This window comes from Astatotilapia calliptera, chromosome 19 (genome assembly GCF_900246225.1).
Source record: "Astatotilapia calliptera chromosome 19, fAstCal1.2, whole genome shotgun sequence".
In the NCBI taxonomy this organism is placed as follows: Eukaryota; Metazoa; Chordata; class Actinopteri; order Cichliformes; family Cichlidae; genus Astatotilapia; species Astatotilapia calliptera.
The window spans coordinates 6,346,020-6,360,293 of NC_039320.1; the positions used below are offsets into that span (position 1 = coordinate 6,346,020).

At 49.4% G+C, this 14,274-nt stretch overlaps 1 protein-coding gene across 4 annotated transcripts in view; it reads left to right on the forward strand.

Moving 5' to 3' along the window:
• ccdc88c (coiled-coil domain containing 88C) overlaps positions 1 to 12,731 on the forward strand; it is a 52,607-nt gene extending 39,876 nt beyond the window's left edge. For all 4 annotated transcript variants that reach the window (XM_026151172.1, XM_026151171.1, XM_026151174.1 and 1 more), the window contains 10 exons: positions 285 to 428; positions 684 to 870; positions 947 to 1,092; positions 2,409 to 2,498; positions 2,853 to 3,100; positions 7,683 to 7,772; positions 8,065 to 8,178; positions 8,260 to 8,379; positions 8,842 to 9,080; positions 10,037 to 12,731. In XM_026151172.1, coding sequence (XP_026006957.1) covers positions 285 to 428; positions 684 to 870; positions 947 to 1,092; positions 2,409 to 2,498; positions 2,853 to 3,100; positions 7,683 to 7,772; positions 8,065 to 8,178; positions 8,260 to 8,379; positions 8,842 to 9,080; positions 10,037 to 10,786 — 2,128 coding nt within the window. In that variant the 3' untranslated portion in view covers positions 10,787 to 12,731. The remainder of the gene's footprint in view (positions 1 to 284; positions 429 to 683; positions 871 to 946; positions 1,093 to 2,408; positions 2,499 to 2,852; positions 3,101 to 7,682; positions 7,773 to 8,064; positions 8,179 to 8,259; positions 8,380 to 8,841; positions 9,081 to 10,036) is intronic.
• The last annotated feature ends 1,543 nt before the right edge of the window (positions 12,732 to 14,274 follow it).

Genomic DNA, 14,274 nt, shown 5'->3' on the forward strand with positions numbered 1-14,274 from the left:
TGCACACAGTAAAATTTACTTTGTTTACAGGAAAACGACTCATTCTGGTGTGTTACGGTGATATTAAGCTGTTGTATTCCTGAGGTTCCACCATCCACTTTTCATGCAGAGGTTTCTCCTTGTTGTAATTAACGACATAATGTGACTGGCAGTGTCGTACAGGGTGGAGAAGCGGTAGCTGGTGGTTCAGAGAGTCGATTAGAAACATTGTAGTGATAAAAAATTAAATTCATTTAAAGTGTGTGATGTGACGTGGCTAATCATTTTGCTCTGCACGTCTGCAGGTACTGTGCACTGCTGCAGCAAAAGGAGAAATGGGAGGAGCATGAGGGGCGTGGCCTGAAAGAGAAGGAGGAGCTAAACCTGGAGATCCAGAAGAACCGCCTCCTGCAGCAGGAAAACCTCCAGCTGAAAACAGATGTGGACAGGTGATGTGTTTTCACACACAGACTGTATAGCAAAGATGGACAATCATGACATCACGCATTAGGTTCTGATGTTTTGAAGCCTCTGTGTTAGCGTTTTCTCCTCCATGTTGGTTCCAGAAGTGACCATGTTTGGATGAGAGGGCGGAGCTACCAGCTGATGCTGCTCATCAGAGCTCAGTAACAGCCAATGAAAACCCTTGACAGCAGCCAGTGAGCACAGACTTTAAACTGTTCACCTTCTGCTTCCATCTTCAGACTCTCCGAGAGCCAATCACAGCAGGCGGAGCAGAGCAAGGGGCTCCAGCAGCGACTGAACGAACTCAAGAGCTCTTTAAGCTCCTCCCAGCTGGAAGTGAGTCAGTGTATGGCGCAATACGATTCGCTGATGGAGCAGCACCAGACGCTAGATCTCACCATGACTAAACTAGACAACCACTGTGAGGTAAGCGCACGTTTTTCTGAAACGGCTGATTGACGGGCTGCAGCGTGGTCACCGCCTCCTCTGTGTGTGCGCCCAGCTCCTGAGTCGCCTCAAAGGGAACCTGGAGGAGGAGAACCACCACCTGCTGAGCCAGATCAACCTGCTGAGTCAGCAGAACCACGCGCTGCTGGAGAGGAGCATGGAGAGCAAGGAGCTGTACCACCAGGAGCAGAAGCTCTACATGTGAGTGCTCGTCAGCCGCCGCGAGGTTCAGACAGGCGACGTCCTGCAGGACGAGCTGATCGCTGACGAACGCGGTTTATCCTCAGCTGTCAGTCGGTGCAGTCCTCACATCTGTGTTTAGCTTTTACGTGGCTGCTGCACACACCTGCAGGCACACACCTGCAGGCACACACCTGCCATCTCATCAGCAGGTTGGACCATCTAAATCAGGGGTGTCAAACCCGTGGGCCACATCTGGCGGTGAGATAATTTCATGTCAGTTAATGATGGCCGTCAGTGTGGGGGAGTTGAATCGTCAGCCCTGCTGAGAATCCTCGCAGGGAGGGGTGGGACATTATTTTGACAGGCACATCATGCGGCCAATGACATGCAAAGACAGACTGGGATCATACCATTATGTGAAAGAAGGAAGGGGGCAGGCGAGTGTAGTGGTACAGGCCAGGTACACAGAGAGACGGGAGCTGGATTTAAATACAAGCGTGTCGGGGGACCGCGAAGAAAGCGTGAAAACCTAAAATGAGCGTTTGTCTGTGTTTGAGTGAAAATCTGAGGACAGAAATTATGAGGATTGTCCTTAAACCTCACGTGTTCTCGCTGGTAGCAAAAAATCCGTAAAATAAGACTTTTATGAAAACACTGAATAAAAATCAGCTCCTTAAAAGAAAACGTACAGTTCAGTGATGAATATTAGATAAACGTGTGTTTGAATGTCAGATGCAGAAATGTGTGCGTGCAGCTCAGAGTCACGGCTCAGTGTCTGATAGAGTCTCACAGGTCTGAAGTGAAGCTGTTTATAATTATTATACTTCTGCTGCTCATCACAGACAAGCACACGCAGACGTTTTGGACTTTCCTACTCAAACCTCCTCATGGCCATTCACACACAGTCACTAACCTGAGGCCCCGTACCGGGGTTTAAAAGACGTACTGTCACATCTCTTATTTAAATGTAGACACGTGTGGTTTCCACGGAAACGCCAGAGTCTCAGCGAAAAGCTCAAAACAATTTCAGCAACCAACCCAAACAGCTGCCACAGCAAACAATTAAAGAGAAATATCAGTTTTTCTGTGAGTCCAGTGAAATAAAGTGGAGAGTCTGAGCGAGCAGAACTTTTCTGTCATCTTTGTTCTGACAGTCGAGTCGAGCTGACAGAAAAACAGTTGAATCTGTAACGTCTGACAGGAAGTTGCACTGGTGCGTGGGCCGCCAGACATAAAGTGAGTTTGACACCGCTGATCTAAACTCCACCCGGCACCGTGGTGCCGTCAGGGATCACAAACGGCCGACTGTGACCGATGTCTGTCTGTCTCGTCAGTGATAAGCTGAACGCTCTCCGTCGTCAGAAGGAGAAACTGGAGGAGAAGATCATGGACCAGTACAAGTTCTACGACCCCACGCCTAAAAAGTAAGAGTCCACACTTCACAGCATCAGCTGTTGGGTATCCATACGCATCTACAGACCAAATCCCAGAATCCTACTCAGCGCTCACGCGTGCTGCCAGGTTGTTTGTCACACCTGTGACAAACAGGTGAGCGGCTGCAGGTTTCAGCGCAGAGGCCGGAAACATGAAAGAGCCCAACATGCTCGTGGAGGTTTGATTTTTCCAGGTCTAGTCGGTTAAAGCGCTTTGATTTGGCGCTATACAAATTGAAAGAGTGACGCCGTTTCCTGCTTTATTGTGCAATCAGAGCCCTGATTGTGTTTAAAACTGTGTTGCAGGTCTTGATTATCGATTAAGCGTGCTGCCGTGTGTTGCAGGAGGAGTCAGTGGGCCGGAGCCAAAGCTTTAGTCAAACTCATCAAACCCCGAAAGGAGAGCAGCCGGGAGAGGGGGGCCGAGAGGGAGCGGACTAAGAGCGCCCCGGACATCCCCCTACCAGCCACGCCCCCCCTCCTGCCCCCCTCCACCCCGCCCCCTCCACCCCAGAGGACCCTCAGTGACTCGCAGGACGGCGGCCATAACAGCCCGGGCCCCCAGAGTCCAGCTGTGACCCCCATCAGCCGAGGTACACACACACACACACACACACACACACACACGCGCGCACACACACACACAGAAACTCATTAAACATGCCTGCAGAGTGTTTCGTTTTCTCTCGGGGACTCGCTCACTGTGAAGTTTGGGGACTTCTGATCAGAGGCTCAGAGCACATGTGGGGGAGCTGCTCTCTCTGTCCTGTAGAGGGCGCCGTTGGCTTTCACATGACTGACAGTAAGTTCACATCTGGAACCTTCCTGAGCAGCTGATCCAGCCGTGCACACGTCTGATATTTTTACTGCAGATTTTCAGGGTTTTTATCAGATTCGATCCGTTCTTTGACTCGTTACCTGTCAGTCATCGCTCCACAGACGCAGCTCATTTAAATTCAGACATGCAGTGACAGGTCCTCGACTGCACAGCTGCTTGTGCACTTTTAGTCTGAACAGGAGTTTTCTGCAGGCGTGTTGTTGGCGTGTTACTCCTCACCTGTGGAGGACACGTGGAGCGAGCAGCCCTCTCACAGAAACCTCTGTTTGTTTCTTTGGAGCCTAAATGAGAACAAAGTGAAACAGGAAAGAACAACAAAAACTGTCTTTGTGCTTTTTGGCCGGCGTGATGTTCCAGATGTCACATTCTTAGTTTGGGACCGTCGGGAATGCTGGCACGCCTTCAACCCTTTAAGACCGGTCGGAACGGGCACGCTCCGTTTTGTGTAACTATTTTTAAATCCCTGTAGAACCCGAACCACGTAAGCTAGCGCAATAAATTTTTTTGCATATGAAACCGGAGGAGTTGTACTTACTTGTTATGCCATCAGCTTGTCCTCGGTCACGGTTTCCTTCCACATATAGCTTTGCAAAAATTGCATAAAAACCACTTGCAGCAGCAAAAACATAATATTCCAGAAACACGCTTTGCCGATCCGATCAGCTGATCAACACTTCCTATGTTGGAATAGACGTCAGCGCGAACGATCGCATGTCCGCCATTACCTGCCCGAAACCGTAAGTGACGTCATTTTCGCGGAAAATGTAGTTTTTTATCTTTATCTTCACCTTATAAGCCTGTACTGGAGTTTTTAAAAGTCATGTTTGACTTCATGCTTTTCTTTATTATTTCTGGGATGCTTGGAACTCAAACTGCACTGCTGGAAATAGTTTATTTTGATACAGATGCTGTTTTTTAGCAAATCTGCATTATAATATTTATCTTCGTTTTTCCTGCAGTTTATAAAAATTGGTGTATCTCAAAAATAAAACTATGAAGACACTCAAAATAAATTTCCTGTGGTTGGAAACTATTCTGTGCAACTTTTTTGTATTTACAGTTTTGAGTGATAAGCCTCTTAAATTTCTCTAACTACAAATATATTCCAAAAAAAAAAAAGATTTTAAATTTTTTTTTGTAGTTTATTGCACTTTTTTGCAATTGATGTAATTACTGTGCACTTAATGCAAACATATTATTAAAATTTGGGCTGTAATGGTTGTATTGATGTATAGCAGCTTGAAATGCTCCCACAAATGGCTCCACAGCATGTAAAGATTGTTGAAAACAAGCAGTTCTTTGAATCTTGGGCTGAAGGAAGGACAATACTCGGTGTATATATGCTCAATCAACAATCATTTATTTCGGTACAATTCACAATAAGAGCATTACAACGTCCGGACGGGAGAGATGCCTGCAGAGGTTCGACAGCATGTTCTCAAAATGGTGGCAACTTTCACAGACTTTATAGCTAATCCCAGCCCCCTCTTTGTCATAAAAGCTGCATCTTCACATGTTTTTCTAATCTTAGTGAGCCTGGCTCCGACCTTGCCTCCCTGTCTTTCTGTGTGAAAGTGGAAGGGGGTAAAGAATGTGGTTTTATCTCTTCTGCCCAGACACCTAGTCTCCCTCTTATGGCTTCTTCACATGATTCAGCAGTAAAACATTCTCAAGAAGACAGTGTCAGACATTCACAGCTGATCAAGGATACAGAGTAATGCACATTTTGTCTAATAAACTACAAATGATTATGTTTCTTTTATTCAAGAGTATAATAGAGACTAAATACATACATAGCACACCATTAGAACTAAAGGATAATATATGGCCTGCAGCTGTTAAGCTAATTTACTACCTTGACTACTGGTCATAAAATTGGCATATGTTTAACTACTTGTCATTAACAACAAGATATAAAGATAAACTCTGGAGGACTTGGTTCTGTGGTGGGTCATAAAGGGTTAAAATCACTCACGGACCGTCGCTGAGAGCAGGAACGTGTGTCCACGTCTGTGTCCACGATGAGCAGCACCACAGTGTCCTCCAGCTATTCAGCACATTTGGACAAAACAGGACAGATCATGTGTTTGAGAAGATGTTTTTTGTGAAGCAAACTGTTGGATGGAAGTGAAAACAAACCTTTGTGTGTGATGGCTGCAGGACGGCGTGGACTCCTTGTCCACAGGAACAGAGACGTGCTGTGGAAACGTCTTACATCAGGACTTGTCCGGGGTTGAACGTGCACTTATACTTCCTCACACTGACACAGAGGGGTGCGTCGGGTTTTTTAACCGTCACATACTGACATCGTTTAGGCTCCGCCCACATTTATAAACAGTAAGAAGGTCGGCACTGAAACGTTTGTGATCCAACAAGTGCAAAATGTGATGAGTCGTCACAGACAGCGGCTCCTGCGTCGTCCTCTTCCTCGCTCTGTGGTGCATGCTCCTAACATCTGTGGGTTCTCTCTGAACTCGGGCTGAGCTCGGCTAAAAGCCTGTTTAACACAGGACGTTACATCCTAGTCTTCCTCACCTCCCTGCTCTCCTTCATCAGTGTCAGGTGTTTTTAAAGGTCACTGAAGCTGGGAACACTTTAATGCAGCCTGTGAGGACGTAGTTCCCCTGTAACTAAAGGTTTCAGTGTAATCTGTTATATTTACATACAGATACTTTCAGTGTATTTAGTCGAGTATTTCCACATCTGCGTACGCTGTGACGTGTGTTATGGATTATTATGGAGTGGATTATATTTATATCCGCACTTGCTTTGATGTGCATGATGCTAAAGGTTAAAGGTTGATCCACTCCAGATTTCGGGCAGCTACTGCCAGTACTGCAGTACTTTAATGTACTTTCAGTACAATTACTTTTCTGTTTGCTGTACAGCCTCATGACCTTTGAGTATGTGTAGGTAATTACAGTGTAATTACAGGCGTTAGGCCTGAGTCGTTACTGAGAATGTTGCGCAGCAGCGGCGGCGCCGAGCTTCAGGTTAGCCTGAGTGTGAGCCGAGCTCAGCTCTGACGAGCTCTCTGATTGGTAGGTTCTGGGTTCTCTGCACGATCTCTGCTGTTCATCCATAACAAGTTCTCACGTCGGTGTTTTCTTTCGTTTACTCACCTTTCCTTTTCCTCCCGTCTCCTCAGCTCCTCCTCCAAAACGCTTCAAATTTCTCCGCAGTAAAAGTCAAGACAAGATCCTCCCCTCTTCCTCCTCCTCCCTGTCGCCGACCTCATCCTCCCCCATCACCCGCCGCCCCTCTCTCTCTCTCACCAGACGACTGCGATTTTGGTCCTCCGCCGACCTCACAGCCGACCTCATCGCTAGCCAGCCAATCCTAGCCAACGGAGATTTCTAACATCCTCATCATCATCCTCATCCTTTGTGCCCACTGACACCATCCTCATCATCACAGTCATCAGTGTGACACACGCGCGCACACACACACACACACACACACACACCTCTGACACTAAAACATTAAAGACAACCTCGAGCAGCCCCGTGTTTCTGGACAGTGTTATTAGTAAGTAGTGTGTGTGCGCGTGTGTCTGTGTGAGTGTGTGTGTATGTGTGTGTGTGTGCGTTTGTGTGTAGCTTGCAGTCTGTTCTGAGCTGTGAGTCTTTAAAGTCATGAAGGTTTTCAGTCCTAAGTGGATTTGTAGCGATGGCACTCGCTCTCATCACTTCCTGCAGCAGAAAGCTTCAGACGCCGCTTTAACGCAGACCTGCAGGCTTCGCCCAATGAAACACTCACAGAATCACAACTGCTGCACCTGTGCGCTCACCTGTACGCTCACCTGTGCTCTCAGGGTCACATGTCTCAGACAAGCACAGCTCGCTGCAGCTGTCATGTTTCATCGTTTGATTAGTTTTATCACGAAAGTAAAAACCAGCGTCTTTAAAGTCATCATCAGACAGGATGTCTGGACAGCGATGTTCCTGAACCTGCAGATGTGCTTTAATGGAAACTTCACAGATGTCACAGTTATCGCTAATGGCCCTCCCCCAGCTTCTGATTGGTCAGATCACAGCACAGTGTCCTTAGTTTTGACGAACCGTGTCCGCTGTCAGGTGGGACGCAGCAGGTGTGTTTGCACTCTCACTGCTTCAGCTGCGTCCTGTCCCTCGAATGCAGGTCAGGAGCTGCCATCTCTGATCACGCTGTGATGTCATCAGGTCACATAGTGAGTGTGTGCGTGCCGCCGTGTCCTGCTTTGCTCTTTGTGACGCTGACCTCACGCTCACGGCCCGCCCACTCACGCCGCTGTGCTTCCAGTGATATTAACCCTGCCGCTGTGAATCCCTCCTCACTGCATTCTAATTGGTCCACAGGTTTGGCGGACAGGAGCCGGGGCGTTTATCACAGCAGCACGCCAGAAGGAAGCAGCGAAAGCGTGAACGGAGAAGATGCACAGGGACCAGGTACCGTAGCCCTCACAGTGCTTTCACAGGCTGCAGGTCAGCTTCCTGAGGAAGGCTTCCAGCTCGGGCTCTGAGGTGTTCCTGCCCCACAGAGTGGGAGCTCCGCCCACTCTGTGGCAGTCTGTGGGTCCTGACTAAAAGAGTAAAAGCGCCCATTAAAACAGTAAAACTGAGCCTTGCTGGTGTAGCTGAGCTCAGACGTCGAGCCGAGTCGACGCTGTAACAAAAATGGTTCCTGGGGTTTGAGGAACTGCACATACAAGAACTTCCTGATTGTCTGTTTTAATTCCAGGTCAGACCCATAAAATCCATCTGAGCTCCACTCCGAGCCATCCGTCGTCTTCGCTGGGCTTCACCGGCAGCTCCGCCTCCAGGCTGGGCCAGATCGCCGTGCGCAGGCCCAGAGGTAGGCCGGCTTTTTGTTTTACTCAGAGCAGCTGTAGAAGTCTGAAACACTGCACGTGTGACGCTGCGGTCATATTTACAGGCCCGTTACTGGACGAAGACTCGCGCCACAACGCCTCGGACCCGGCGTTCAGAGGTCGCCCGGGGTCGGCCGACTTCAGCCACAACACGTCCAGCTCCAACTCACCTGTGAGCTGCAGAGGTACAGACACACACCTGGTTAAATCTGCACAGAGCAGGAGTCTCGATCTCCTCGAGGGCTGCGTGTCTCTGCTGCAACACACATGGTCACGTTTAGTAGGTCGTCAGCAAGACTGACGAACCTGACTACGTGCTGAATTCAGCCATTTGATTCATGTTACAGCAGCTCATGAGTGAATGAACATGGTGAAATAAAAGTGCTGTAGAAGTGCAGTTTTCCAAACGTTTACTCAAACAGAGTTAGAGCTCGCTGCCTCAGCTTCGTCTTACTAAAGAAGGACTCAGGGTATTCAGGTGTGTTGCAACAGAGTCTCTGAGAAATGAAATTAAAGAACTTCAGGTCAAATCTGTGCTAGCTAAACTTTGGAGGTGGGACTAGGTGATCTGTGGAGGCGGGGCTAGTTTACAGGCACAAATGTCACCTTTCCCACTTTCGCCGCACTCAGCTGTACTTTCTTTTCAGATTTCTCAGAACGCCAGGGCCGCTCTGCCAGCCTCTCCAGTGACGACGTCACAGGTCTCAGCCAATCACAGCTGACCCTGTCGCGAAGCTCCACCCTTCCATATGACCACGCACCCCAGAGGGCCCAGCCACAGCGTGGAGGCGGGGTCAGAAGCAAGACCCGCCCTGCTTCTCCTGGGAGTGAGATGGTGACGCTGGAAGAGTTCCTGCAGGAGAGCAACCTGCAGTCTCCTCCTGTGGTGAGACATGAGGCACATATTTCTGCACACACGCCGCCGTCGCCGCTGATCACACGAGGCGAGCTTTCGGTCGGGGAGACTCACGCTGAAGACGTTCTGACCTTTGAACCCCTGACCTCAGACCTGCCCACAGAGCAGACGTGACATTCAGTCTCACACCAGGAGCTTTGTGTTTTAGTGCACGTCAGTTTAGACCAGCCTGAGGAGTCAGAGCGAGGACGTCCTGCGTTACTTCCTGTTGAGCCTGAGTTTCAATATGACCTTCAGTGAGGATAGAGTAACCTAGCAACCAGATAACACACATACTTTTATTAGAAGCAGCAAAAGGTGAGACTGAAACGTGATGATTCAGTGAATCTGAGTAACACTGTGAGAAGCTTTAGCCTGAGAGATGAACTCGTGACGTCACAGCGGTGTCAGCACACTTCCTGTTTCTAGCAGATCAAAGTGTTCGGAGCAGCGATGTCACGATTGTGTGGTGTGCAGCTCGATGATGATAACGTCTGATAAATAGCCTGAAGATCCCCTGCTGCTGCTGTGAGCGCTGCACTCACATATTTGCTGCCCTCGGTGTTTTAGTGAGTCGGCGCCTCGAGCGTCCGAGAGCAGAGCGGCAGTAAAACAGGAAGCTCTGCTGCTTCAGCAGGTCAGATGTTTCTCGTTGAAGCTCGGTGTTTCGTGCAGGACGGTGCGTGAAAAACACTGACGGTGTGGTTGATATGTTCAGGTGCAGCTGATGGGTGGAGGCAGGCACGGCGGCGGTTTCTAACTGAAGCATTTATATTCGCCGTGTTTCGGTTTGCTGCACGCGCTCTGATCACGCCGTTATCAACCGCTTCAGAGGTCATTGTTTATAAAAGCGACCCGTTGTTTTTCCCGGCTTCTCAGTCACAGCTCAGGTGTGTTTGACCTTTGCCCTTTGTCAGCCCCGCCCTGACTGCTTCTCTGGGTTTCAGGTGTCCACAGGAAGCAGAGAGGACCTGGTGACGGACTATTTTGCTAGAAGCCCCGCCCCCTCAGCTGTTGCCTGCAGCGATCAGGCGACGCCCACCAACTACGTCACGCCCACCGTGCAGTCGTCCAATCAGAGGCCGGGACAGAGTGTGAAGCCCTCGCCCCGTCAGCCCGTGGGCCAGTCGCCGGCCTCGGCTCAGAGAAGCAGCCAATCACTGAGCAGGACCTTCAGCCTGGCCTCGGCCGACCTGCTGCGCTCCAACGGGCCGGACAGCTTCAGAGGGCACGACGTCTCCCCCGGCCAGGCCGACGCCGTGATGCGCCGTCAAGGAGGTGGGACCACTGGGAGAGAGCGGCCGCTGTCGGCTCGTTTTACCGCTCTGTCCAACCAGCACGCAGATGGCAGCTTCCTGAACCCGCCCATCCACCACTCCGCCTCCCTGAACCTGCAGGCGGAGCGCTACGCGGAGCGAGAGCGGGACCGAGGGTGGAGCGCCACCTCCCGAAACGGCCCTCACCGTGGAGAAATTGCCATGGTAACCCCAGTGAGAGCGACGCCTGCCGCGCAGCCTGACGACACCCCCGAGTACGCAGAGGTCCCGAGGGAGGGGCGGTTGGGCGACTCCGCCCACACGAAGAAGGATGGCGAGAGTGGGAGGTGTGGCTCTGTGGAACGCCCAAAGAGTACGCCGGCGTCACCTGACCCCAACAACGACCCGCAGACGGTGTGGTACGAGTACGGCTGCGTCTAAATACCGGAGCACCACGCCCTGCATCCAGCCTCAGAGACAGGAAGTGAGACTGAAGCAACGCCGCCCTTTCACTTCCTGTTAGTAAATAAGTGGACAGGTGAGGCAGTCACATGATCATCTCTCTGCGGTGGATGCAGGACTGGATGGAGCCGAGATTTTGCTGATGCCATGACACTACCAGCGCTCCCCACAGGGGGCGGGGCTTACCGGGGCGGGGCTTACCGGAGCGGGACGTTTCCTGAAAACATCTTTTTTGGAATCTATAGTGATGCCAAGCTGACGCTCCGTCTCTAACACACAGAGAAGACGCTGCTCACCTCCACCCTGCAGCCACCAAAACACAACACTACGAGCGACCCTGTCTAACTGCTGGACTCTGCAGGACCGCCGCCTGAATGTACGGGACGCCACATTCCCCGCCTCCAACATCACGCCATACACTGGAAAAGACACAGGAAGGGTGGTGGGGGGGATAAACAGGACAGGCGGAGAGCCTCCTCCCTTTTAAATTACAGCCCTGCTCCATCCATCTTTAGATTCTATCCCAGCATGCAACGCTCTGACACTTTACTGGAAATGTTGCTCAACCCAAGCCGACACTAGACACACACACACACACACACACACACACACACACACACACACACACACACAGATAGATATAATGATAGAGACACAGGCTTTGTCTTCGGGGGGGTTTCTGTGGCTTCTCTGCCTGCTCAGCTGGGTTTAATTCAAACACTCACACACACAGACACACACTGAGGTTTGGAGCCTGTGGCTGACAGTAAAATCATTTACGTGTTTCCTCTGAGCTGTAAAAGCCACTGTTTGGTGTTTGTGTGAATTATAGATGGAACACACACACACACACACACACAGAAACTCACACACACCTCATTCCCGGATTCACGCTCGTTTGCTTAATTGGTGATTGTCTGTTTGTCTCAGAGGTCACGTGAATGATTTTAGTGTTTTTCCCTCTGGCTGAGCTCACAGACACTTCGGAGAGGAAGAGGAGGCACAATGACTGAAGGTGTGTCTCACACACAGCTGATGATATTTAATGACTGACCTTTGACCTGCTGTTTCAAAGCACTACATTAACGATGATGATGATGGTAGAGATGAAGATGTAACACTGGAGTTATGAAATGAAGACTGAGCTGATATGAGTTAAATTATTCCTCCTGGAATTTGTATGTGTTTGATGATTTTTTTTTTTTTTACTTTACTTTGAAAATACCAAATGACTTCCTGTGTGTGTGGCGGCGCTGCAGGTCGATGATGTCATGTTACCTGTGCGTTTGCTCTGTTTGTGTTTGCTGTAAAGTCGACCTGTTCTGCTGGTTACTGCTGCACCTATGAGAGTGGCTGAGCATAAGTCTCAGCTCAGAATAATGCTTCTGTGTCTGAGCTCTGTCTGAATCAGGCTGCTTTAGCTCCTCCCTCTGCAAGGGAGGATTCATACATACACATCATGCTCATTTCTCAGCAGCCAATTAAATCCTCCGGCTTCATCACGAGCCAATCAGATCACATTATAAGAATATCTGAGAGCGAGCGAGCTGGCTGTTAGAAAACTTTATTCTGATTGGCTGCCCCTCATAAACAGTTTTAATGCAGGTGGGTGGGGCCTCTGTGACACCTTTGTGACATCACTTAGATCACTTGTGCATGCAGCAGGTGGGCGACGTAAAGAACAGTTCGACTTTACGGTCTCTTACTTCTTCCTGACTTCCTGTGTGCTCGCCGCGAAGCGTCATCTTTCATTAGGAGGAGGAAGTGAAAGAGGAAGTGGCGGCGTCAATGACGTTCCTGCTGTAACTGGATTTGCTGTAGTTCACTTTAAGACGATTTCTGCTGCGGTCGCTGCAGACGCGCTCAGAGGCTGAGAGCAGAAACACGTCAAAGCTTTTTGCTAATAAAGATTTTTAACCTTTGACCTCTGTCACACTCGTCACACCTGAACAGACACACACAGCATCATTGGCAACACAGCGCTCAGGAAAGTTTGCTTCCTGTGACGTTTTCCCTCTTAAAGGTAGAGCCTGACGGTTGAGGTTGCGTCAGGAGCGTGAGGTAACAGGTAGTCGTCTCATCAGCCACGCACTCGTAGACGCTGTTGGACGAGCTGGGATCGATCCACTCACCACCTGATGGGAACACCACCCGTTCTTCCACCTGAGCTCTTGCTGCTCAACGCTAATTAAAGCTGTGAGATCGTCTGAGTGGACAGGTGTGCAGAGGAGGCTCCTCCCCCCTGTAGAGTGCGCCTGTGGCTGATGACCTCTGAGTTCCTCGAATCAAGACACTTTCATTTTAACACATTTCCTCTTTCTCTGACGGCGAGATGAGTCACGGCTGCAGACGGGTAACCGTGACGGGCTCTTTTCATGTCGTGGGAACGTTTCAGATGACTCGCCAGATGTGTTCAGACAGCTGCTTTCCTACACCAGGCATCGCCAGGTTAAATTCAAACTGTGACCTTTGACCTGACCCATCAGTGACCACACCACCAAACCTGCATCACAGCGTCAGAGTCGCCTTCAGAACGCTGAAATGCAATTGGTGTGAGAGACTCCACGGTCGTCTCCGGACACGCAAACAGGTGAGCGTGTGCAGATCTACTTCGACTCTGCGTGCTGCTTGTGTTTCAGACGTCTGTGAGCGTTTGTTCAAAGATTCAGAAGTTAAAAAATAAAAATGAGGCTGTGACATCAAATCAAATCACTTTTATTGTCACATCACATGTGCAGGCACACTGGCACAGCACATGCGAGTGAAATTCTTGTGTGCGAGCCCCACAAGCAACAGAGATGTGCAAACACAACAACACAAACGAGCAAAATACAAGAATGGCCAACCTGAAACTAATAAATATATGTACAATATATAATAGTGTATGCATTTCTGGATGTGTATACTAAATATTTTCCTACGTGTGTGTGTGTGTGTGTGTGTGTATACACATTTTTACAAATTAAATAGTAAAAAAAAATATAAATAAATAAATAAATAAAATAATAATACTAATAATAATAATAATAAAAATATAAAATATACAGAGTTGAATATGTGCAAAACAAGTGGCATTTATATACAGTGTTGAGTGCATAATGTTGAAGTTCCAGTAGTGAAGCTGAGGTGTCTATGACGTGTTCAGCAGTCTGATGGCCTGGTGGAAAAAGCTGTCTCTCAGTCTGCTGGTACGGGACCGGATGCTGCAGAACCTCCTTCCTGATGGAAGCAGTCTGAACAGTTTATGGCTGGGGTGACTGGAGTCCTTGATGATCCTCCCCGCTTTCCTCAGGCAGCGCTTCCTGTAGATGTCTTGGAGGGAGGGAAGCTCACCTCCAATTATCCGTTCAGAGCACCGCACTACTCGCTGGAGAGCTTTGCAGTTGTAGGCGGTGCTGTTGCCATACCAGGTGGTGATGCATCCAGTGAGGATGCTCTCAATGGCACAGTGATAGAAGGTCCTGAGG